Source organism: Notothenia rossii, assembly GCF_949606895.1.
Source record: "Notothenia rossii genome assembly, chromosome: 6".
Classification (NCBI taxonomy): Eukaryota; Metazoa; Chordata; class Actinopteri; order Perciformes; family Nototheniidae; genus Notothenia; species Notothenia rossii.
In genome coordinates, this window is record NC_136909.1 from 38,494,570 (window position 1) to 38,520,473 (window position 25,904).

General features: G+C 40.5%; 1 protein-coding gene and 1 long non-coding RNA gene across 7 annotated transcripts; one reads left to right on the top strand and one right to left on the bottom strand.

Annotated features, from left to right (window-relative positions):
• Window positions 1-1,058: 1,058 nt before the first annotated feature.
• Window positions 1,059-7,122, top strand: LOC307044371 (uncharacterized protein). 6 transcript variants are annotated; one of them, XR_013809613.1, is made up of 10 exons: window positions 1,165-1,666; window positions 1,796-2,095; window positions 2,706-2,922; window positions 4,656-4,730; window positions 5,093-5,134; window positions 5,485-5,595; window positions 6,014-6,112; window positions 6,470-6,537; window positions 6,640-6,683; window positions 6,881-7,122. XR_013809613.1 is itself a non-coding variant. In XM_079689536.1 (10 exons), the coding sequence occupies exons 2-10, from the start codon at window positions 2,707-2,709 to the stop codon at window positions 7,101-7,103; spliced, it is 1,044 nt and encodes a 347-aa protein (XP_079545662.1). In that variant the 5' UTR covers window positions 1,796-2,095; window position 2,706; the 3' UTR covers window positions 7,104-7,122. The 6 variants fall into 6 exon arrangements, 4 of the variants coding, with proteins under 4 accessions (XP_079545665.1, XP_079545664.1, XP_079545662.1 ...); XM_079689536.1 differs by lacking the exon at window positions 1,165-1,666 and adding an exon at window positions 4,225-4,390; XR_013809614.1 differs by lacking the exon at window positions 2,706-2,922 and having other exon boundaries at window positions 1,176-1,666.
• Window positions 7,123-14,102: 6,980 nt separating this feature from the next.
• Window positions 14,103-15,250, bottom strand: LOC307044521. Its single transcript, XR_013809658.1, has 4 exons — window positions 15,188-15,250; window positions 15,010-15,100; window positions 14,383-14,500; window positions 14,103-14,205 (listed from the first exon to the last, which is right to left on the bottom strand). It is a non-coding gene; the product is annotated as an uncharacterized lncRNA (long non-coding RNA).
• Between the last annotated feature and the right edge of the window lie 10,654 nt (window positions 15,251-25,904).

The following is a 25,904-nucleotide window of genomic DNA, read 5'->3' on the forward strand; positions in this document are numbered from 1 at the left end:
TCACATATAAGAGCATTAAGACATACTAGTACATAGGCTAAAACAAAACATCTAAAGATATAACCTTGCACTTTGATAAGTCTCGTGAACATTTTCACTATTTTTACATTTTTATAGATCAAAATTGAACTAAAGAAATAAATGGTAGATTAATCCATATTGAAAATAGGTGTCAGCTGCTACACTAATTATAATAGTTATATTTCTTAATTAATTAAGATAAGATATTACTGTATTGATCCCAATTTGGGAAATGTTTGTGTTGCAGCAGCATAACAAGAAAAACAAAATATAAGTTATTATATATACAAAAGTATGTGAGGGATGGAATATTAAATATTAAATTGAATATAAATGTAAAATGTACATGTGATTTTACGTCCAAGAGAAGCTATGGAGCAGAGAGTTCTCTGCCAGCCAGAGACGATTTGTTATTAGTTCAATATGTCAAACTGATTTCCCTGACTACAATCTTTAGTTACATGGTGAAACGTTATGCTGCTTGTACTAATTAGACTTATCATATAAGCCACACAGGTTTTAATAGGATGTATTCATTATCTTTACTTATGTTGCGGTCTTTTCAGCAGCGCCATCTCTAAAACGGCGATACAGTCACTACCCATCATTTACATTTCACCGTGACATGGACAAAAATGTAACGTCAGCTTACCTCATGACACGAATCCAGACTCTCCTTTGGAAAACATTGGCCGGGAAACGATAGAACAAGCATGTTTCATGCGAAGACCTGTGGCTGCAACCCGGAGCAAAGCAACAAACCATTGCGTAGCTAACTAGTAGCGCTAGCTTTAGCTAACGTTAGCTAACGAAACGAACTGCCGAGTAAAATTGGAAAACACTGGTAATTAATTATTCTATCATTTGTAAAACTACGGTGTTAAAAACGACAATTTCAAAAATACAGATTCTAAGATATAGATATACAGATACTAAAGATAGGCATGTATGTACTTGCTTTCAAGCAGAACACAGGGGAAAACAAACTTAGCGGGAGTGTTTACGTGTTCGGCGTAATGACGTACAACGGCCTCGACAATTTCTGTAGTCCTATTCAGCCACTCGGTAACAACCATCGTTTTTCAGACACAGGTAAACTCTTAAAAAATCACCAGTGGGGTCACTGCTGATGTATTTAATGTCGTAGAACAAAACGTGATTTATCTCTTAAATTTGTGTCAACCACAGACCTTATTTCGAGCTATTTTCCAAAACCCTATGGAAAAAATGCATTGCTTTTTGAGGAAGGAACCGGAAGTGCTAAAAATGCTAACTTACTTCCGGGTTTTTTGACGCGTCACTGCGGTTCTCTATGGTGGCGCGATCTAGGAGAATCTCCAAATCCATATTTTCCTCACGGTACAGTGTTATCTTTCTTTTCCTGGTTAGTCTCAGGATAAAAGCCCTCTTTTAATCCGTTTAGAGCTAATATCCTGGCTAGCTCGCCAATATATGTTGCACTCAAGGACTCAAGCGGACATCACTTGTCTTTTCTCACTCGTGGCAACTTTATTATGAACCAAAAACTCCGTCACAGTTCCCTCAACCACCGAGGAAGAAACGCTCTTCCTCACCTTCACGCCCTCAGGCGGAGCCTTGTGGCAAAAACAGGCAACTACATGCACCAACTAACCCTGCTTCAACAGTAAACATAACATGCAAACATTCATACATAGTTGGCACAAAGACACTAGACAAATAAACATAACACATCGTGAACTATATCGTCACACGTGCATTCTAAAGTGTTCACTGTATTTTTTTCCTTCAACAGATACCAAACCAAAGCAAGATCAAACAGCACTTTTAAGAGCTTTTTTCAATTTCTTCTCTTCTCCCTCCTCAGAGCTATATTCCCTACATTTCTTCCTGTCTTCTCCCCATTTTTACCATCTTCATCTCTGTCTCTTTATCACTTTCTCTTTTGTATTTATACGCACACACACACACACACACACACACACACACACACACACACACACACACACACACACACACACACACACACACACACACACACACACACACACACACACACACACACACACACACACACAGGTAGTTGTGCCCACAGGTAAGAACTTAAACTTTTCACGATTTATATATAGCATTACAATCCACTAACAGTGTCATATATGTATGTCTTTGTTATGCAAAACTTACAGGGAAATTAAAAATGGTCTTATTCGAACTGGTAACACAGTAGACGCAGTGCAGTGTATTATACTGTAGTACTGCTATAATTCTAGATTATATTATAAAAACAATTATATATATAGGATTTCAACAGATTAACATTATCATATATTTTCGTCAAATTCAAGATAGGGCTTTTACATTGCAATGTCATGGTCAAGCTTGTAAGATAGTAGAAGTTGTGTAACCTTACGTTTCAATGACATAATATTTTACCGCTGAATTTTAGCTTTGCTTTGAAATTGTACTAAAACTAAGTAAGGGGCCATTATTGCATTGATACTAAATTAATTTACTCAAATTAAACAAAAATGCAAGTGTTTTTATTCTATTCTAAACAGGATACAGTTTTTGTTGTAGCTTGGGGAGGGACTTACAGTCACGGACTAGACAAAGGAAAATTAGTCAATATTTGTATTTGATTGCATTCTGAATTTGAAATCCAGTTTTAAATGACCTTGTCTTTTATTTGTCTTTATCTCCAAAAGAATGCCAGGACCAGGTTCCACTTCGAGGCAATGCTCAAGCTGCTGCATGTCACTGAATGTGGCATGCAAAACTTGCAAATTCTGCAAGGCGGTGCAGCCCCGCAAACTGCGCCTTAGCAAACGAATGGACAAGTTTGATACGAAAGCAAACACCTGGGTCCAGGCACAAAAAAATAATAAAACTTCATCCCACCTGAGGGATCAAGCTGCATTGGTGGTATGTGATGGACTTTTTTTTTTGTTGGCCTGCATGCATAATTAATAACAGCCCTTTACTTGTTCATTCTGGATTTGGAAAAAATATTTACATTTGATACAGAAATTTAATATCTGACCATATCTGATCATAATTACGTAATACAAATCTGCTGCTCAAAGCGCTAGGTAGAAATGGGCTTTGAGCTGGTGCACATTATGCAAATGTTATGACCTGCATGAACTGTGTGCCACAAAAAAAATGTGACTATATGTACATTCAAGTTTTAAAGCACTGTGTCAGAACACAGCTAAATACATTTGCACTATTTAATCATTTATCCAATTCAACTTACATTCGAAATAGACATTTTCATCAGTGTGTCTGCTCCCTGTCAATACAACTACTGTAGACACAGGGATAAGTTATGTTTATTTAACTTTGGCGAATCACCACTGAATTAGATTCAATGTAATTGAAAGGTACACTGTGTAATAGTGAGGTTTCTAAATTGCAACCAACTGAGTACCTCTCCCTTTATAAGCGTGTACAAAAACCTACAGTGGCCATCCATTGCCATAACAACATGAAAGGCCTTCTCTAGAGCCAGTGTTTTTTTTCTTCCGATTGAAGTACTGTAGTAACACGGCAAAGAGAAGAGAGTGAAATAGACCGGCTCGCTATGAATATATGAAGGGCTTATTCTAAGCTAATCACAACAAAAAATAGTTATAGGTGATTATACACATTAATGGAAACCTAATTATGAATACCATAATCAATTATATCTTATAGAACCCCTATAAATACTCCACAGTGTACTTTAGAGATAGAGATATTATCTCAACACTGTGATTGAGCCTGTGCGCAACAGCAGAACATCTAGTATACTTGTAAGGCATCCAAGTGAATACTCACCTTCTAGTAGTACAATTACCCCAAGCACAAGAAAAAATACTGCAGGTGATCAAAAATTGCGACGTTTATGTTGTAGAATGGCTCTAAACTTAATCCCACTTAGAATCTATGGCACTGTTCATAAACCACAATGCTGCTCAACAAACCTAGATGATATATACAGTGTAAATTCCACCAAGAGAAATGAGAAATGCAATGCAGAATAATGTTCAAAGCTTCTACTTGCTGATCGCAACAGTCTTAAGACTGTTAATGCATGCATAAAAAAAAATGTCTTTGTTATTGCATAGGGTTGAATATCTGTGCAAGCAGTGTATGTGATTTATGTTTAACAACTGGTTTTGCCTTTGTAAATAACCAGGGCATAATTGTTCTGAAATAATGTATATTTCGGTTTGTTGGAAGCTGGAAAAATGTCAGGCCCTTGGAGCCAGAGGTGTCTTGTTCCTAGCCCGGTCTGGAATAAAGAAGGACTGGACCTGCGAAGTAATGAGGCCAAGGTGCAATGTCAGCAGCAATGCCTCCACCTGCCTCCGAAGGATGGAGGTGTTCTTTGAATTTGTTGCGAAAGGTATTGTTGTCTGTTAAAGTGAATAAAGAAATTATTAAGTAGGTAGTACTGTAACTTACATTTTTGTATAATTAACCAATAATGTCATTGGAAATGAAATTAGACACTTAGATGTCGTTTTCTTAATAAAGTTTAGGAGGAGCCCATAGGGGTAATTGACAGCAATGAACTTACACCTCTTCCTTAAATCAAGCATACAAATGGGAGAACTAGTGAATTACATGATGTTGTTGATGCTATCCAAAGCTTATTTTCTTTAATCTAGGTTGGAGTCATACAGAGCCTGCAGCAGCCTCCGAAACCCCACAGCCTCCTGCGGAAAACTCGCCAGCCACATCAAGTAATTGCAGAAGTCTATTGTACCACTCTTTTAATTTTTTTCTGACTATATTCGTTATATTAGGATTTTATAAACAGCCAGGAGCTGACCATTCAAAATGACATTTGTTGAACTGCCTAATGAGACAAATAACGCCTAAGAACTTAATGTCATTACTTTTATTAGCACTTATAAGGACATTCCTATTGGTGGGGTTAGAGACCAATGTGTCCTTTTTCTGTGGTAAAATTATGTTTGCATGGTGCATTGAGTGGTTGTACTTGATGCAATATAAACTTGTGTTATTTTTGTAAGCTTCAAAGTCATTGTCACTTCTAACAGCAACTTGTATGTTTTACAAATTGTAACCTTTTCTTTTTCAGAAGTCGCCATTGCCACCGCAGACACCCCCACCAAGTCCTCTGGTAAGTAGCACACGTCTTCTACTGTATGTGAACATTCCTATTGGTGGGGTTAGAGACCAATGTGTCCTTTTTCTGTCGTAAAATTATGTTTGCATGGTGCATTGAGTGGTTGTACTTGATGCAATATAAACTTGTGTTATTTTTGTAAGCTTCAAAGTCATTGTCACTTTTAACAGGATCTTGTATGTTTTACAAATTGTAACCTTTTCTTTTTCAGAAGTCGTCATTGCCACCGCAGACACCCCCACCAGTAGCACAGCATAGTTCATCGCGAATTCCAGTAAAATAGGAGGTTCTGTACATTGAAGAAGGTGGCGTACATCCATTCTACTCTTTCTACTTCTATGTAGGAAACCTATCCGAGGAGATGTACACCCTGACACTCATCCCTGTCCCAGCTGCAAGCACCTATTCACTCCCTTCACCATCGGCTGCGTCCCAGCCAGGGAAGAGGAAGAAGGGTTAGTGTTTTGTTTGTGTGATTCATTACATTTTAAATAATGAGTGTTGAGTGTTATTTGCCCTCTGGCATCATGGTTTATAATAATAGCACTTGTCATTTAAATGCACCTTTCAAGGAACCCAAGGTCATTTTACGTATACAACAGAAAAACAAATACAACACAATTCACAGATATCTTAGGGAAACCGTCTTTCCATAAATAGGGTGTGATTTGTCATAAAGTCACAGCTGGACGCTAACAAAAAATATTATGAAAGTTATTTAAGTTACATAATACATTTTGACATACTCCATATTTGAAGTCAGTAGATCAGGAACATAAAGGGCAAAAATCATCTATAGCCCACAGAGGTTGTGATGCTATCTATGCCCCAGTCTCTACCGTCACTCATTTAACTTTCTTACATCTGTCACAGGTTTGCCCACAGAGCGCTCCTCCTCTCCAAGACTTGCTACCTCTGTAGCAAATGGGTGTAGCAGTACCACAGGTGAAGGGATGAAGAAGAAGAATAAGGGTATGTTTTGTTTTTGTGGTACATCCTACTGAACAAATAAATAGCTGTATACTATTCTCCCATTCACGCGCAAGTCCTTTTGCACACAAGATATCAGATCCAGGTTTCCATAATCCCTCTCTTTTTAATAACCATACAAAACCATAAAGGTTTGCTCAATGACTTGTCTTTATTTATAAGGTGGTTAGAAATTATGTTTCATGAAATAAAACAAAAAGGAAGTTGGACACAAATAGGCCACATTGCAGATTAGCTAATGTTCTCTTCCTATATGAAAGTCATTAATCTAATATTCGTCTGGAGGATGTCCAAACCTTTTCTTCATTTGTTTATAACTTCTTATTTGCACCATTTCAGGCTGCAGAAAATGCTCAAGGCAGCAGATATTCAACTACAACGGAATAAAAGACAGAAGGGTAGAGAAGGTAAGATGTTGAAACTGACAGAGCATGAAGCAGCAATGCATTTCCCCGTAGTCGCTGATATGGCTAACACTTGTTTTTGTCTGTTTGTGTGCCCGTGTGTAGGGAAGAGAGGAGGTAATGGTCTGCTGGCTGCCTTGCGCATCATGGTGAGAACACAGCTCTTTGGTTAGCTTTTTTTTAGACTAGCGTTATAAATAAATGTATTACTTCATAACTAGTTTACTATCAGGCTTCTACAAAACTTTGTAAGTCATTTGTTGTTTTATCATAACCCATGCATATGAAATTATCTTGTGGCACATGCAATGATCTTATGGTTGTTTTTATTCATTGTGTTTTTCAGTGGGAGAAAATGGGAAGACACCTGGGAGCCTGCCAGCCAATTCAGTATCATTTGTGTGTGTGTGTGTGTGTGTGTGTGTGTGTGTGTGTGTGTGTGTGTGTGTGTGTGTGTGTGTGTGTGTGTGTGTGTGTGTGTGTGTGTGTGTGTGTGTGTGTGTGTGTGTGTGTGTGTGTGTGTGTGTGTGTGTGTGTGTGTGTGTGAAAATACCGATTTGTTTTATTAAAACATTTCCCTTTTTGCAACATGGAGTCAAATGCTTCAATATTGTGTCATGAGACACTACCACACCACATTTCGAATAGATATAACCCATGAAATAATATTATAAATATTTAGGAATTGAGATTGTGAAATCTAACAAGTACATTTGTGTTAATCTGAACAATAAACTGGACTGGTCGGATCACTGCTGCTATCTTCAAGAAGAGACAGAGCAGACTGTATCTGCTGAGGAGACAGGTATTTTGGAGTGCAGGGGGCACTACTTCAGAACTTCCATGACTCTGTGATGGCATAAGCAATCTTTTATGCTCTGGTCTGCTGGGGCTGCAACATCTCGGCTGCTGTCAGGAAAGTTACATGTAGTTTGGTAACAGCAACAGAATGGACAGGGTGTGCAGACACAGGAGAGCCGAGTCAAGGGTAAAGGAGCTTTGCATTAATTGTATTTATATTGACCCGAATGGTCTACATTGAATGGGACTTTAGTGGCACTAGATCTAGGAGTAGGCAATGTAATTTTTTCACCTAGTTGTATCCCATAAAGGTGCATCTTACTGAGATTAAGGAGGTAAAATGATATTCCCTAGTCCTTGATAAACCAATCTTACAACATGAGCATTTCTGTTCCAGTTTGTTCTTAATGGCAACATGACCACAACACATGCTCTTTGTACCAAAAGGACAAAAATGTAGATCTGAAATACATACCTACATATAACAACAAAACAGTTTGACTTCCTAGCTGACAAAACTCCAACAAAGTCAACACAAAATAAGGTCATGGATCCTCCTGTTGTGTTCGGGTCTACTACTTTCATCAATCAAAACTTTTTTGTTTTACATTCGATTGCATTAAGGTTTATGATCTCCTTCACAGTAGACATTTGAACATATACAATTGCTGATCAGCACTTTCATTGAATTTTTTATGATTTAGTCAACTTTTTAACACCAATGACCGCCATAAAGAAATGGAATTAGTAACCATCCGGATCAGATACAACACACACACACACACACACACACACACACACACACACACAAACACACACACACACACACACACACACACACGCACACACTAGATGTGTTTCCCCCCCTTATGTGCCCATCCCCCCATGTGAATCACACCTGGCACACACAAACACATGCGCACAGAAGTATTCTCTCCGCTATGTTTGACAAACCCCGACGAGTCCTCTAGCTCTGTGATTTGGATGTTTGAGTGGCAGTGCGCCGTGGGTTACGCCGAGCGTCGAACAGGCAGCACTTTGAAATGGGATGGAACCACGGCAGACTATTCAAAACTGGATTCGGATGGGTCCACCACCCCGTCCCAGAACTACACATGCTGGCTATTGTGTGTTTCGCAACCATGTTCGCAACATGGCACGTCTCTACTGGGAATTGTAGTTTTAAAAGACGTTTTAAGAACATAATAAGAAGTTGCCAGTATTAAAACTGTGTACATCCCTGGAGTTTTAGGGGATAGGAACACTCAAATGTAAAACATATAATTAATAAATGGGTGAAAATTGCTTGTGTCCATAATGGGCAGCATTAATATATACCCACATGACAGCTAAGGTCAGAAGAGCTTTATTTAACAGCTGGTCTTATGTCTGTGACCCCTCCTGTTGTTAATTGATGAGCCTGAAACATGCACTTGTCAAGGTTCAGAGGCAAATGTTGTAAATATGGCAGTAGCATCGATCATCTTAAGATAAGATATACTTTATTGATCCCAAGTTAGACATTTTTTCGTTACAGCAGCATGTGTAACAGTTGTAAATATGCAGTGGTGTTTATTTGTAAACCATTTAGTATAATCACACAAATTCTGTGTTTTATATTTAATAATTCTGTGTTCTTTATTTATTGAATGTTCAATACCTGACAAGGCCGGAGATGAACAACTTTGGTCGCAGGTTCCTCAACAGTGCATTACAAGACATCTATCAATATGTGTGTATACCTCCACCATTAAACTGTCATATTCTGCACATTTCATATACTATCTACATACATCTTATAAGAGTATAATACATATGTATAATATCAGTTAAAATAAGTGCTTACACATACAGTAGTTAACATTGCAGGAAAGCAATATATTAGTACTTTGTCAGGCTTAATATTTATCTGTATAGCCTACCCCCAAAGCTTCTTTCTTATTCAAAAGAAGACCTTAACCTAAAGTATTCTTTAATGTTTAAATAAAGCTTTATTAGTGTGTCTGACTGTGTCTCCTATTAATATCTAATAATAAAAATAATAAAATGCAATAACGTGATTTAACCACTAGGTGTCCCTTTCTATCAGCTGTGCACCTTTATGGTGTAAATACAGCCTATCTAACAATTGGATCAAATATAAAAGTCAGCCGAATTAGTGTTGATACTGCAAAGAGACGTATTGTGTGAAAAGAAATGTAAGATGTTGTTTAATTGCTGATATATTTATGATCCACGTCACATATTCAGTTTTGGCGGCAGTTCTTCCTGTTTGTCTAGAAGCCTTCTCATCAGGGCTCTATAAATAAAGAACTACGGCAGATATGTAATATTTAATGCAGCCGAACCGTGTATTACAATGCCGTTATGGGATGACCTCCAAAGAGAAAAGCAAGCAAACTCGGAATAAAGTATTATTTTATTTTAATAAATGTTTTCGGATTTCACATCAACAGGAAGTCCGGTTAACTAAAATGTCTGTGTTTTCTTATATGTAGCTGAATGCTGTTGTAATGGTACATTCAGAGGGTGTGACGAATATTGAGACTCCTGTGACAAGCTGGTTGATGGAAAATGAGTTTATTTTAATACAATTAGTTATGAGAAACATTAATAAGACAAGATATGAGCCAGTTGAGATGTTGCACATGGGTGTCAGAACTTGGACACAGCTTACATTGCCTCTTATATGTAGACGAATGCTGTTGTAATGGTACATTCATAGTGTGAGAAACATGACAATAAATGTAGTATTTTGTTAACTTGTGTACCTGTTTTACTTTAAGAAAGCCAGGTGAATACCTGTCGGACTATGGGTATTGGATAACATCTGTCCAGTTGGAAGGAAGTGGGCTAAAATAGCATTTATTTAATCAGATAACAGATATGTGAACATCAACAAAGAAATTAGTGAGTTGACACGTAAACCATGGTTTGTGAACTTCAATTCATATAGAATTTTTATTTTGTGTGGTTTTTTGCGCATATGTATCCCAGTTCACAAAGGGTAAACAACACACAAGTTCCAGAACAATCGTTACAGAGTTTTCAACATACAGGACTGTCTCAGAAAATTAGAATATTGTGATAAAGTTCTTTATTTTCTGTAATGCAATTAAAAAAACAAAAATGTCATACATTCTGGATTCATTACAAATCAACTGAAATATTGCAAGCCTTTTATTATTTTAATATTGCTGATTATGGCATACAGCTTAAGAAAACTCAAAAATCCTATCTCTAAATATTAGAATATCATGAAAAAGTATACTAGTAGGGTGTTCAACGAATCACTTGAATCGTCTAATTAACTCGAAACACCTGCAAGGGTTTCCTGAGCCTTGAAAAACACTCAGCTTGGTTCAGTAAACTAAATCACAAGTATGGGGAAGACTGCTGATCTGACTGCTGTCCAGAGGACCGTCATTGACACCCTCCATCAGGAGGGTAAGACACAAAAATAAATTTCTCAAAGAGCAAGCTGTTCACAGAGTGCAGTTTCAAAGCACATCCACAAAAAGTCTGTTGGAAGGGGGAAATGTGGCAGGAAACGCTGCACAACCAAGAGAGATGACCGCAGCCTTAACAGCATTGTGAAGAAGAGTCGCTTCCAGAATTTGGGGGAGCTTCAAAGACAGTGGACTGAAGCTGGAGTCCAGGTATCAAAAGTCACTGTTCACAGACGTGTCCGGGAAATGGGCTACAATAGCCGTATTCCCATGGTCAAGCCACTTCTGAACTCAAGACAACGGAAGAGGCGTCTGACTTGGGCTAAGGAAAAGAAGCACTGGACAGTTGCACAGTGGTCCAAAGTCCTCTTTTCAGACGAAAGCAAGTTTTGTATTTCATTTGGAAGTCAAGGCGCCAGAGTCTGGAGAAAGGCTGGAGAGGAGCAAAATCCAAGTTGCTTGAAATCCAGTGTGAAGTTCCCACAGTCAGCGATGGTTTGGGGAGCCATGTCAGCTGCTGGTGTTGGTCCACTGTGTTTCATCAAGCCCAGAGTAAATGCAGCTGTGTACCAAGAGATTTTAGAGCACTACATGCTTCCGTCTGCTGAAAAGCTCTATGGAGATGAGGAATTCATTTTCCAGCATGATCTGGCACCTGCCCACAGTGCCAAAACCACCAGTAACTGGTGTACTGACCATGGCATTACTGTCCTCGATTGGCCTGCAAATTCCCCTGACCTGAACCCCATAGAGAATATGTGGGGTATTGTGAAGAAGAAGCTGAAAGACACCAGACCCAACAATGCTAATGAGCTAAAGGCCGCTATTGAAGCATCCTGGGCATCCATAACACCTCAGCAATGCCACAGGCTGATTGCCTCCATGCCACGCCGCATTGATGCAGTAATCCGTGCAAAAGGATTCCCAACCAAGTACTGAGTGCATTAATGGACATTTTCAAATGTTTGATTGTGTTTTGCTGTTATAAATCTTTTTTTTTTACTTGGTCTGAGGAACTATTCTAATTTTTTGAGATAGGATTTTTGAGTTTTCTTAAGCTGTATGCCATAATCAGCAATATTAAAATAATAAAAGGCTTGCAATATTTCAGTTGATTTGTAATGAATCCAGAATGTATGACATTTTTGTTTTTTTAATTGCATTACAGAAAATAAAGAACTTTATCACAATATTCTAATTTTCTGAGACAGTCCTGTATAAGTGATTTAGCCAATCAGAATGCAGATCCTGCAGCACCGGAGGCAGGCTTTACTGCACTCGCAATGTGACAGTGAAGGGAGAGTTCTGCTTCTGAAGATAATAACTCAGATAAAACCGTAATAACTCAATATAATGTTTTCAACCCTAAACGGCAACACTTTGTAGTTGTAGGTAGGTGTGTGAGTGTGAGAGAGGGCCTGCTCACGGAAAGCTGGTTGCTGACACAGAAGGACTCCCGAATAGGTGAATTGTGGTAAAGAAAGAAAAAATAGAGAAAGTGCATCTCTGTCAGCAAAGCTTCTGTCAGTCAGAGGGTTAGGTAAAGGTTGAGATAGTTATCATGTGAGGAGAATTAACTAAAAATACAATACATAGCAACGTTTGAACCAACCTTAGTCATGGGTTTGTTTTAAATACAAACGTTTACATATTCCTCACAAGCCACATTTGTAAGGATTGTTCAAGGCAATTCATTCCAGAATGTTCACTTAGTTCAAAGAAGCAAAATGCATAGTAAGATAACAACTTTTTTTCACATTATTTGAAGTGAGAAGTTGTGTGTGAGAGTGCAAACAATGTTATTGTTTGACGATAACTGGCCTCTGGTCTTAATACTGGTAGGAGAAGTTAAGTACATTTCAGTCAATATCATGGTGTGTGACATTAACAAGAATTCTGACTGAGCAGAGGTATGTGTGTCTGTGTGAGGGAGGGTGTGTCTGAGTGTGTGGGTCAATTATTGTAAATGTTTAGATGTTCATGTTCTATGTGTGAGAGAGAGTGGCACATAGAGAAAGAGACTGAGGGAGCACACAGAAAGGAGAGAGAGAGGTGGGGGGACATACACCCAGCATGTGTGCCTATGTGTATGATGTGGCTCTTTGCAGTAACGCAGGGAAATGATTGGTTCTCAACCTCTAACTGGTTGGCCACCCCTGCTGTACACCCTAGTGTCCTTCAGGGTAGGGTGGGGGAGAGAGGCGCTGTACCCCAGCATCCTTTCCTCAAGGAGGGGGTAGGGTGGGGGAGAGAGGCGCTGTGCCCCAGCGTCCTTTCCTCAAGGAGGGGGTAGGGTGGGGGAGAGAGGCGCTGTGCCCCAGCGTCCTTTCCTCAAGGTGGGGGTAGGGTGTGTGTGATGTCCTCATCAGGGTCTTCCTCACTTTCATCACTGATGTCACTGTCTTGGTCATGGTTCTACACAGAATCATCAGGCCATTGAGGGGCATTTGGTCCGATTGCCAGGCTGTAGGCCGAAGAAAGATGCTGGATGTGTGTGTCCACGTCAGCAAGTATTTTCTTTAGAAGACTAGCTAATCCATCTCTCCCTTCTTGAGTCATGTCTAGGGCAGAACATAGAGAATAGAATAGTGAAAAGGCATCTAATTTTTGTTACTAGTACACACTGTGGATGTTAAGTAGTATTTGGGTATGGTATCATGGAATTTACCACTATGTCCTCCACATGACACACGTTGCATCTGCATCCTGATCTTGTCAGCCTGACTTCTCAGATAAAGGCAGTGCTGCCTCATCTCCCTCACAATTATGGCCCTCTCCTCCACAAGTCTCCTTTTGCCCATGTAGGCATCAAAGACTTTTTTTTGGGCCAAAATGGACACCGATTCTGAAGAGAGAGGAACAGCAAGCATCATGGTAAATAACAAGAAACACAGTTTGAGGACAAAGAAAACATAGGTGTTAATACTATACGTTAAATAACAATGTTATATTATCAAGTTAGGAAACAGCATACCGTTTGTTGCCCAGTCTCTAATATCATTAACCCGTTGTTGGACTTTGTCCTCAGGGCATCCAAGCTCTTCGCAGGTGTCCTTCATTTTTTGACGCTCACCCTCCAACATTGTGATTGTCTGTTGTCAAAAAGATGTTGCCGATACAGATGTATTTTCAAGATTTTCACCCAAATTTCCATAACTTTTCATGTCTTGAAAACAGTAATTAATCATTCAAACTTTTCCAGACCTGCGCAAGCACTCAGTATCCAACACTTTACCAGCTTGGACAATTATTTGTTTGTGACAGGTTTGCACATTAGTCTTACAAATCTAATCTTGTCATGCCTATGCTTACTGTACATGGCCAATTACCTTGACATATCTCTTGGCCAACAAGACATGAAGGTTTTCCTGCTTCCGTCTTTTCCATCCCATTGCATGGACAGTCAACATGTCATTGCGAGCTGTTCTTAAAAGTAAAATTGACAAGCAGATAATATAACTTGGGTATTTGGAAATCAACTCATAAAAATTCTAGTACTGTTGAAACAGACTACATCAAAGACAAAGATAAAGTAAAGTAAGAGATGGATAATAACTTCAAAACAGAATTATGTTGTTCTAATGACAAGAGGACATACCTGATTTTGTCATGTACTTAGTTGTGATGGCACAACGTGACAGAAAGCTGTTCACCATCTCCACTTCTTCCCCGGCCGTCGAACCAGCACCCTCCAAATTTCTCCCACTCCACACAATCTAACAAATACACATATATTATATGTCATAGATTAATAAAAAAAAAATCTTACAATCACAATAATATAAGAGTGGGCCTACCTCACACTTTGTGGAATGGGCCTTGGCATGCATGACCGAGAGAAACGGTTGCATGCTCAGCAAAGGTCGCAGTTCTGGCATTGTCTTTGCCACTTTCTCGAGGTAGGGCCAGTATTTACAAGCAATATCTGTGCAATAAAAATGCACGTTTGTAGCTTGAAACTGCGTTGGAAGGAACAAGGGGTAAGCAAATATTTCTCCTCTGAACATGTTGAGAGCTTTCATTAGCACTCCATGTCTACATACAGCCACCTCTAACCCCTCTTCATCAAGCCTGCTGGCTCTTCTTGCTGTCTCTCGAGCAGCTGACCACTGGCTGGTACCACATGTACCTTTTCCTGGGGTCTACAATTAAAGACATTTTAATGTTACACTCTCAAAACAAGTAAAGGCTAGAAAAATGATAGGAAAAAAAATGTTGTGCTTACACATTTTACATTTGTTCTGACTTTGTCAACAAAGTCTGTGACAGCCGAGTCTTCCATGATGAACGGCCCTTTAAAAAGTGGTTCATCGATCCTAAATTCAAAAATAAATATTCAATTCATTATTATCATCATTGATAGGCTACTTCTTAAATTCAATTGACATACAAAAAAGATGTACCTCTGTGACTGTCGGAAACGGTACTGTTTCCTATTCCCATCCACTGACACAGCCAACATTTTGGGAGTACGAGCTGGGCATGAGAAGGGTTCCTCACACAAAAGAGAAAGTGGTAAAGAGACAGAGATGAAGATGGTAAAAATGGGGAGAAGACAGGAAGAAATGTAGGGAATATAGCTCTGAGGAGGGAGAAGAGAACAAATTGAAAAAGGCTCCTAAAAGTGCTGTTTGGTCTTGCTTTGCTTTGGTATCTGTTGAAGGAAAAAAATACAGTGAACACTTTAGAATGCATGACAATTTACAATCTCACATATCATCAACAAGCTTTAACATTGGGTGTAATTTACGAGTTAAAGCACTAATCAATCAGGGGCGGACTGGAACAAGGACAGCTCTGAACGTTTTGTCCTAAATAGGACCACAACAATCAGCGTGCAGTAACAGTCTGTAGATGGTTGTCATGACATTTCTTCACAATACTATTAGTTGCCACTGTATGCAAGTATGACAGCCACAATATGCATTTTTCCAAGCTTTGTATATACAGTGCCAAAAGTATTTAACTCAACATTTTCTTACATTAACTTTGTTTCCAACACAACATTTACATTGTTAGCAGTTATGTTTTGGTGTACTTCTAAAGGTAATTATTCTAAAGGTTCTTATTATACATCCATGGTCTGTAGTTCGTTTATATCATAACGTTAGCATTTTGCTTCAGGCCATTAGATATATGATTAGAAAATTATAAAAGTAGGGTAGATATGTGGAGATTATCCGGCTGAACAAAACATGCATTTATCAAGCAGGTTCGTTTTCCACAGATCTTATTTCGAAAAAATTAAAATATTGGAGGCATGCGGTGCAGCACATTACCTGCTTGGCGAAGTCAGACAGAGAAGAGGTTGTAGCCGATGTCCGGTGCGTTCATGGTCATCGGAGAGTAATCGGTAGATTATTATTATTATTATATATATATTATAGATTATCGGAGATGAGAGTAACACCTACGTCACTTCCGGGCAAAAATAACGGTCCCGCCCACTTTTGGGGGAAAACAACACTGTCATTTGAATGGCGGTCAATACAAATTCTGAAGTTTTTGCCCATCCGATAAATTTTTTCTGAAAACCGTGGATTTTTGGATCTTCAAAGAGCTCGATTACGATGGCCAGTCAGGCAAACAATTACATTCGATCATTGGAAATCGATAATCGGTCTTGATATATGGTTAAATTAAAATCAGTAGGCGAGGCTGTAATTTCTCCTGCTGTTACTCTCATGAGTGAGGCGGAACATAATAGTTTTTTTTCATGCCAAAAAGCTGCTGTGTCGTTTATTGCACCTCAAACATTAAAACAAATCCAGAGTTACGTGTTTCTGTACTTCCTCTAAGAAGAAAGGACAGTAACAGAAGATCTCTGTGGCTTCAGGCTCGATCGCCATTCAAATGACAGCCGTTGTTTCCCCCAAAAGTGGGCGGGGGCGTAAAGTGACGTAGATGTTACTCTCTTCTATGAAAATAAATAGCCTACTGCTATATTTAACCATATATCGAGCCCGATCGTCGATTTCTAATGGCTTAATGCAATTGTTTGCCTGTCTGGCCATTGGAATCGGGCTCTTTGAAGATCCAAAAATCTCCGGTTTTCTTACATTTCTGATCGGATTGGCAAAAACTTCAGAATTTGTTTTGACCGCCGTTCAACTGACAGCATTGTTTTCCCCTAAAAGTGGGCGGAGCCGTTATTTTTGCCCGGAAGTGACGCATTTGTTACTCTCATCTATAGGCGCGGTAGACCATTTGCTTGGCACATTCGGGTATTTCTCCATTTTAACAATACCGTGTAACTGTCACGCTTGAAGGGGATTGACATCGATGTAATACATGAATGTAGCCTTTGTTTCTGCTGAAAGAGGTGTCGACCAGCTAGAGCCACAAGAACATCGGCGAAATCGAGTGTGAGGATTAAAAAATAAATTAAAAACATCTAACTTTGACAATAAAAACTGACCAATAGGCGCGGTAGAGCCTTTGCTTGGCACTTCCGGGTATTTCTCCACTGGTTAACATGGGTTAACAATACCGTGTAACTGTCACGTTTTGAAGGGACAAAACCGTGACATATTCACGTCTCCCAGCATAATAAATCGTCACATGTTCACGTCTTGCCGTGATACCGGGTTGGGCGCCGGAGGAGGCCGGACCAAAACCGCGGCGCAGCCGTAACGCGCCGCAGACGGACCCGGTGGAATCGAGGGGTAACCCATAGACCAGGGGTGCCCACGGGGAGATTCCCAGTCGATCGCGAGATGTGTCTAAAAATAGAACAACAATATTCTGTTTTATCGTTAATGTCCTATAACATAATCTTCCTGTGCCAGAATAATGCACTTGAACGCATCAAAGCTTTGTGATTGGCTGGCGTGACCCCATGTGTCGGGGCGTGGCTGGTGGGTAGTGGGCAGTGCACTAGTTCGCTGACGTTGTCCGTGTAAACAGGAGTGACAGTCCGACTCCGCACACACACAAGACCGCAATTATGGCAGAAGGAAAAAAAACCAAAATATATAATTTTCACTCCGAGTGGGAGGATGATTATTTTTTTATCTATTCCAATTCAAAGTCCATCTGTCTCATCTGCAATGCGAGCGTGGCTTTATCGAAGAAGGGTAATTTAGGAGCGGCATTTCAAAACAGTGCACAAACGCTACGAGACGGAATTCCCTCCTAATTCTGCCCTACGCTCCCAAAAGGTGAGGGACCTGAAAGGACAGCTAAATTCACAGCAGTCCATTTTCATCAGGCCCAACAACAAGAGCAAGGCTGCTACCATAGCATCTTGTCGTGTCAGTCACGTTCAGCGAAACACATGAAGTCTTTCAAAGTTGTGAAAGAAGTATTCCTGGAGGCTGCCGACGCGTTTTTGGGGGACAGTAAAAATAACAGTAGCATTTCGACAGGTTTTTGATATAATAAAAACTCAAGTTAGATACCATTATTTATCAGCTGTAAGTTTTAGTTTGTTTGAACTTATTCATTATAATTATTGTACAAAATAGTATAAGAATGCAAACTTAAATTGATTATAGTTTATTATCAATTCAGGTTAAGAAACTAGTGTTGCTTGCATCCTATTTTAAAGGCATTTCTTTTTATACTCTACTAAAATGCAACAAAAAAAGGGTTTGATTCTACTAATGTTGTCTTTTTTATTGCACTTTGGCAGCAGATTCCTGTGTAGCTTCAAATCTGAGTTGTCGTATTAGTAAACCTAATTTATACTTTTGTAGCAACACTATTTGTATATAATGGCAAAGAAAGGGTTCAGAGTCTTTTCTTTTTTCCCTGTGTCATATGTGGCAGCACTGTTCAGTGTTTCTTGAAAACATTACCCACTGTAGTATGTAACGTGTGAATAAACTCCAACTCTGTATCAACTACACACTGTTGTGTAACTTCAGTTAAATACTTGTATGTGTGTAGATTAGAAAGGTGGTAAGATAAAGGATCTGCAGTATTTTATGAAGTATTCATCGTACAAAGGTCAGTTGTATACAAGTAGAAGTGTGTATTTACCTGGTAGTAGGCTGTCAGTAATGGCTACGCCTCTCTATTTGGACTGGTAGATCTCGACAGACTGGCAACTTTAAAAGTAGCTCTCGGTTCAAAAAAGGTTGGGCACCCCTGCCATAGACTGTATATAAAGTTCGTACCCCTTGATTCCACAGCGTCAAACCCCACCGGGCGCGTTTCAGAAGCGGAGCGTCTTGCCTGCCGGTGTCGGTACCAGATGTGTTCGGGGTACCAGATGTGTTCGGGGGCCGTGACCAGTGGCATAGCGGAGGCCCCCGCACCCCCCGCAGTGCGGGGGAGCCCCGGACCTTAGGGGGCCCCGCCCCCACTGTAGGCTATCCTCTTAGATTTCGTAACGAGGGAACAGGGCGCAGAGGGCGGGGCCCCCCCCTCCCTGCTATGTTGCTAGGCACCCCGTCCCCGTCATGTGTACGCTGCCTGTAGTAGTACAACAGTGTATCATTATAATTATTTGCTGACCTGCGATAGGGCTAGCCGGCTGATAACTAATGTTCATTGGCAGGCTGGGCAGCGTTCAAAACAAAGCGGGAAGCATTGCTCATATAAATAACGTTCATTAGTTGCGTTGCCGGTAAACATGAAAAATGAAGCGCCACCCAAGCGGTGCTCAGAAAAGCAAAATGAGAGCGAAAGCCGAACAGGAGAGGGCAAAACTACCTAAAATAACGTCATTGTTCCGGCAGGCAGCAAAGGTAGACGTAGACTCTAACGTTACTGCAGATAGACCGCTAGCAACCCCCCCGGCCCCCGGCCGTCAGCTCCGAGTCCAGGCAGACAGCCCAGCAGCCCCGTTACAGCCGAGCCAGCTAGTCGTGGCTCGCGCTTCGAGACAGGTTAGACATAGAAAGTTTTATTCGCCATAACCAGTAAGACTATGCTACAGGTTACATTGGAATTGGAATCTAATCCGTTCATTTTTGCAGGTCAGCAAGAAGTCAGCTGTGCCCCCTCCGAGGCCGGTTCAGACATAGCCAAGGTTGCCCAGCCAGCTAGCCGTGCCCCGACAGTGACAGCAGCTCCCACCCACCCTAGGGACACGTTGGCCAGCGACAACTCTGTGACTGAATACCCTACTGATAGGGGGAAATTCCCTGTAGATTTAGAAGACGATGATGTTAAACGGTACATTCTGAATAACGGGCCATGCAAGCCTGAAGGGCCATTCAAAAGGGATGGGAAGGGAAGGTGCATTTCAAAAGAGTTCTATAACAAAACATCTAAAATTGGATGTAGAATTCCGCGCAAGTGGCTATGTTACTCGCCATCTATGGACCGGGTGTACTGTGAGCAGTGCTGGCTGTTCGGTGACAGACCGTCTACCCATCACCTCCACCAAGCGTGGAGAATAGGAATAAATGATTGGCAGGGTCTCTCTAAAAAGATTAAGGAACAAGAATTATCTCGCTCTCATTGGGCAGCATGTGTCGTGTATGATACGTGGAAAAATAATCTGACCATTGACGCGCAAATATCATCTGAGTTTAAGAGAGAGGTGGGGTTTTGGACCGAGGTCCTAACCAGAATAACTGATGTTGCACTAACACTGGCCTCTCGCAACTCTGCTTTCCGGGGTCACAGAGAGAAAATAGGTGATATAGATCATGGTAATTTCTTATCTACCATAGAATTTATGGCGCGTTATGATCCAGTTCTGCAAAGGCTTATTGAAAGCAAAAAGAAGGTGCACTACCTAAGTCCTCAAACTCAAAACGAAATCATTTCATTGCTATCGAAAAAAGTGCAGGACACAATCATTACAGACATACAGAATGCAGAATTATATTCGATTTTAATGGATACTACCCAGGACATTTCAAAAGTAGACCAACTGAGTCAAGTGTTCAGATATGTTACTATAGCAAATGATGAAAATGGAAACCCTACAGAGGTGAAAATAAACGAAAGTTTTTTGGGCTTCCATGCAGTCACAGACCAAACTGCTGCAGGTCTAGAGAGAGAAATTCTCAAATCGATGGAGAGAAAGGGGATACTACTTGGGAAGTGCCGCGGACAGGGATATTACGGGGCTAGCAATATGAGTTGTGTCTACTCCGGTGTACAAAAACGCATAAGGGATAAAGAGCCCAACGCAGTGTACATCCATTGTGCTGCGCACAATTTAAACCTTGTACTCAATGACGCATGCCAAAATATACCTGAGATAAAAGACTTCAACGAAACTGTTGAAAGGCTATATGTATTCTTTAGTGGAAGCGTCAAACGATGGGAGCTTTTGGAAACACACCTCTCAGTGCCCAAGGCTGGCCAGCCTACACTGAAGAGACTATGCCCGACACAATGGGCATCAAGATAAGACGCCGTCCAATCATTGCGGTTCCGTTATGCTGACATTATACAAGCGCTAACTAAGATAGACTAGCTCTCCAAAAAAAGCGAGGAACGTGCCGAGGCGACTGGCTTGAAAAAGGCCATGGAGAGCTTTGAGTTTGTTTTAATGACTGTAATACAGGGCAAGGTCCTTGAAACAGTCAACATTGTGTCCCAAGCTCTCCAGCGCAAAGACGTGGACCTCTTACAGGCGACAGCAATGCTCGGTAACGCAACCGATACACTTGCCCAACTCCGAGGAGAGTTTGATGGCTTAAAAGCGCAAGCGCAAGACCTGGCATCCTCATGGGGTGTCCACAGTCTCTTCAAAGACAGACGCGCAAGGCGCACAAAGAGGCGCTTTTCAGAGCTTTGCGAGGACCAGCGGCTCCAAGACCCAGGGGAGCATTTTAGAGTGGCGGTATTTTACGCAAATATCAATATTGTCGTTGCCCAACTCAAAAATTGATTTGTTGGAATGAGCGAAGTTGCACAGCGATTTTCTTTTCTGCTTCCCCGCAAACTTTTGCGCGCAACAGACAAGGATTTGTCTGAGTCCGCAAGTGCTTTATCAGGCCAGTATATAGACGACCTGTCAGCCGAGTTTACTTTCCATATCCTGTCCCTCCGTAATGCTCTTAGGCCTACCATAAAGAAAATTGAGCGTGGAACAATCAAAGACCTTGCACAAACCCTGCTCATTGAAAATCAGTCCATTTTGCCAAGTATCCCCGATGTTGCCACAGCACTGAAATTGTTTTTAACTATACCCGTGACTGTTGCCAGTGCTGAGAGATCTTTCTCAAAACTTAAATTAATAAAGACATATTTGAGGAGCACAATGTCGCAAGAGAGACTGTCTGGGTTAGCAGTCCTTAGTATTGAGAGCCGACGCGCGTGCAGTATAGATTTAAAGACAGGACTTTGCGCAGAAGAATGCCAGGAGACGCGCTCGTATAAAATAATAGGCCTACAAAGCAGCTCCTGATTGCATCCTCTATGTAGCCTATAGGATGTGTTTTATTTGTTTGTTTTTTGTAGGCTACTTTTCTTTTATACAGAATGTTATATATATGTGAATCGTTCCGTTGTGTGAACTCCAATGATGATAGGCTATAACGTTCTACAATATACCTTCATGTTACAAAAAATACACAGCCACTTGTTTGTATTTGTCAAGGATGTTTAAATCAGATGTATATTATTATACAGTTCCTACTGACCTTACTGTTTAAATCAGATGTATCTTTATACAGAAAGTTCATGACCCTATACTGTTTAAATCAGATGTATCTTTATACAGAAAGTTCCTACTGACCTATACTGTTTACAAAAGATGCCTGAAAAAATAAACATTTAAAAAAGTTGCCGCGATGTCTATCCCATGTCACTCTATTATTGATTGGGGAGGGGGCGGGGCCCCATTGTCCGACCTGCGGGGGAGCCCCGAAATATTGCGCAACGCCACTGGGGCCGTCTCTTACCAATGACGTCACGCATTGTACGCATTGTGATTGGCTGTACGGTAATTTACCCAGGGGTGCTCGGGGGAAAATCACATCTACAGATCATGACGAACCGAATTGAAGTATTCCTATACTCCTAGCGTGTGAAAATGTTTCTGAAAAACATGTTAAAAAAACATGAAAACGGAGCAATGGCTGTACGCCATTGGCTGTACGGCAACTCAAGAGGACCATCATACACGGTCAAATTCCGAATATTTAAACAAAGCCTACACTTCATTCTTTACTTTGTCCGTTATTATATGTAGAAGATATTACTTTTTTCTCCGTGATGTTGTTTCCATAGAATCCTTTTCCGTTTCACAGAACACAAATTGGGTTATTTACATAATTATGTTTACACTACTACTCCCATACTCCTAGCGTGTGAAAATGTTTTTGAATAAAGTGTGCAAAGTCTCCGAAAACGGAGCAGTGGCTGCGATGCTAGCTTTGCGGCTAGCGGTTAGCATTTTCAATGGAAATATACATTGAAACATCATGTTTCAGTAAAAAGAAGGCCCCACTGATCATCTACTCTCTGAGACGATTCGAGGGATGCCTGACTTGAGTTTCTAGCACCAGGGAAAGTGGACAAAAGTGCCCCAGATCAGCCTCTTAATTTACCCAGGGCCTAGTGCTTGGCTTTGGGCATGAAAATTCAGGAAACTCCCCTGAGTATTTTATTAACCCTTTCATGCCTGAATTATGAAAGCCTCAGTCAGGATTTTTTTTGCCGAGTGTTATTATTTCTCTTGGGGCATGAAAAACAAGATTTGAACTTTTTTTTTTTTTAATCTAGTTTTTTCAAATACATTTTTATATGTCCACTCAGGTGGACACTATGCGTTCAGGGTTTGAACTGAAGAGATGTACATTTTGAAAAAATGATAAAGATGTGCAAACTTAAAATTAAATTATAATAACATAAATATATTGATTTATGGCCCAAAAAGATATTGCAGATGAAGTATTTTCAAGATTAACCAGGGCCAGGGGCCAATTTGAGGTCCCACGCACAGTTATTTGATGAGTGCTAGTGGAGCCTCGCAGCAGCGAAACCGTGCCGCGCCACCCTAATTGCGCCACATAAGCGCATAGTTGCGCCTCAGATGAGGCCCCCCTCCGCAAGGGGTCCCTTACTTCCAAACTTCTCTTTCTGTCCCTTGATGTATGCAAGATCTTTTAAAGGAATCCTTTTCCCTCTGCTGCAGGAAAAGTTAATGTGGGCTTGGATCACACAGCCATCACAGCCTCCCCCCTCACAACTGGTAATCCGACACTTGCAAGTGAAAATTTCAAATAATTTGTCTAACTTGACACTGAACCTCTCCTTGGCATCAAGTTTGCCCTTCCCAAGGGAAAACTTCACTGCCTGATTCCAGACCTCCTTCAGCTTGGACATGATGGTCACCTTTTCATTAATAACAGGTGGCTTGAAAAGAGCATTCGCTTTGCTACACTGACCAATCAGACCAGGGAAAATGTCACCCACCAGCTGGTCCTCTGGGTAGTTCCTCCTGCCATCTTTAGTTTGATCCCTCAAGTAGCTGCCATACCTCAGGATATCCCTCACAGTTGGCAGTTCAGACACCAACAGCTCTCGCCCAGGGTTAGGGTTAGGATTACCATGAGTTCAACATAATTATGTACAGTACAAGTCCACAGCCAAGAAAATGTTATTTGCATGTCATTTTATTTATGAGTATGGAATTATGGAATTATAACACTGAAGCTTGTTATTATTGAACTTGATCATTCTGCTTCAGTTTGTGGGCTACAGCCAGTTTATGGTAGCAGCACGTTAACAGCTTCATCCTCTGGACGTGCGTCTGTTCAAAAAACTGCAGGAACCCAGAACACAGACAAAAAACATAACCCCCTTCACATCTCAACTATTGTAACGGGTCACCGATATGACCACAGTAGCAGTGATGATACCTGTATTAAGCACCTTGCAGATCGCTTCTCTGATTGTTTTATTGCACAACAAAATCATGTATATTAACTTTCTTTTCTATGCATTTCAGTTCATTAACATTCTTTAATTAACACTTCACTTTCCTGACACAGTTCCACTAACATACATTCACTGTCAGTTACCCTTTTCTGTGATAAACACATATTTCACTTGAATTTCACATTCAGTAGACATTTATTGTACCTTAAATACATTTTAAGAATGAATTATCTAGTCTCCTACATGAGAGAAACAAGGCCTGGGCAAAGGCTAGGAAATCAGGCTTAGAGGTAGAATGGCTGCGTTTTAGGCAGCTAAGGAATAGCTTCACTTCACATGTCAAAAGTGCTAAATCTAAGTATTATCAGTCAGTTACCACAAACAACCTGAACAACCCTAGAAAATTCTGGAAAGCCATCAAATCGATATCCACCGGTGATAGCCGTAATGAGCTACCTCCGTGCATTACCACAGCATCTGGCTCTATATCGGACAGGGCCACCATACTAAATTGTTTTAATGAGAATTTTGTGTCCTGTGGCTCTCTGTTTGATTCTGTTTCTAATTCTGCTTCTGTGAACACCCCTATCCGTGACTCTGAACAATGTGGTCTGGAAAACCCTTTCAGTTTTATTCCTTTTATTGTTGATGTTGTTCGTGAAGTCTTAACCAAGTTAGATCCTAAAAAGCCGGCTGGTCCGGACAATGTAGAACCTTTCTTTTTAAAGATAGCTGCAGATGTTATTGCTCCACCTCTCACTATTCTTTTTAACCTCTCTCTCAGCACGAACAAAATCCCAAAAGTATGGAAGTCAGCTTATGTCCTGCCACTACTAAAAGGAGGGGAGGCCAGCTTATTAAACAATAATAGACCAATCTCTAAATTGTCAGTTCTGGCCAAGGTTCTTGAATGCCAGTGAGTGAGCAGGTAAAGGTGTTTTTATGTACAAATGACATCCTGTCTAAACATCAGTCAGGCTTCAGAAAGCAACATAGCACCATCACTGCCACAATGAAAGTGGTGAATGATGTGACGAGTATTTTAGACAATAAGTAGAGTTGTGCAGCTCTATTTATTGACCTATCCAAAGCGTTTGATCCCGTCGATCATCGCATCTGGAAGCAGAGGCTAGTCAGTATTGGCTTATCCTACCTTGCAGTAGGGTGGTTTGTGAACTACCTCTCTGAAAGGTCTCAATGTGTTCATTTTGATGGGCTGTCTTCTGAGTGGTTAAACATCACTAATGATTTTCTGACTTCTGACTGCTTTGGATATATAATTACACCACAATAAGGTTTTACTATCACAGTGCACTGAGATTTGTG

Excerpts from the sequence above, each read along its gene's own strand:
- LOC307044371 (XM_079689536.1), top strand. The coding sequence starts at position 2,707 with ATGCCAGGACCAGGTTCCACTTCGAGGCAATGCTCAAGCTGCTGCATG. Across the intron at positions 2,923-4,224 it reads GGGATCAAGCTGCATTGGTG|CTGGAAAAATGTCAGGCCCT; the intron begins GTATGTGATGGA and ends GTTTGTTGGAAG. Across the intron at positions 4,731-5,092 it reads AAACTCGCCAGCCACATCAA|AAGTCGCCATTGCCACCGCA; the intron begins GTAATTGCAGAA and ends TTTCTTTTTCAG.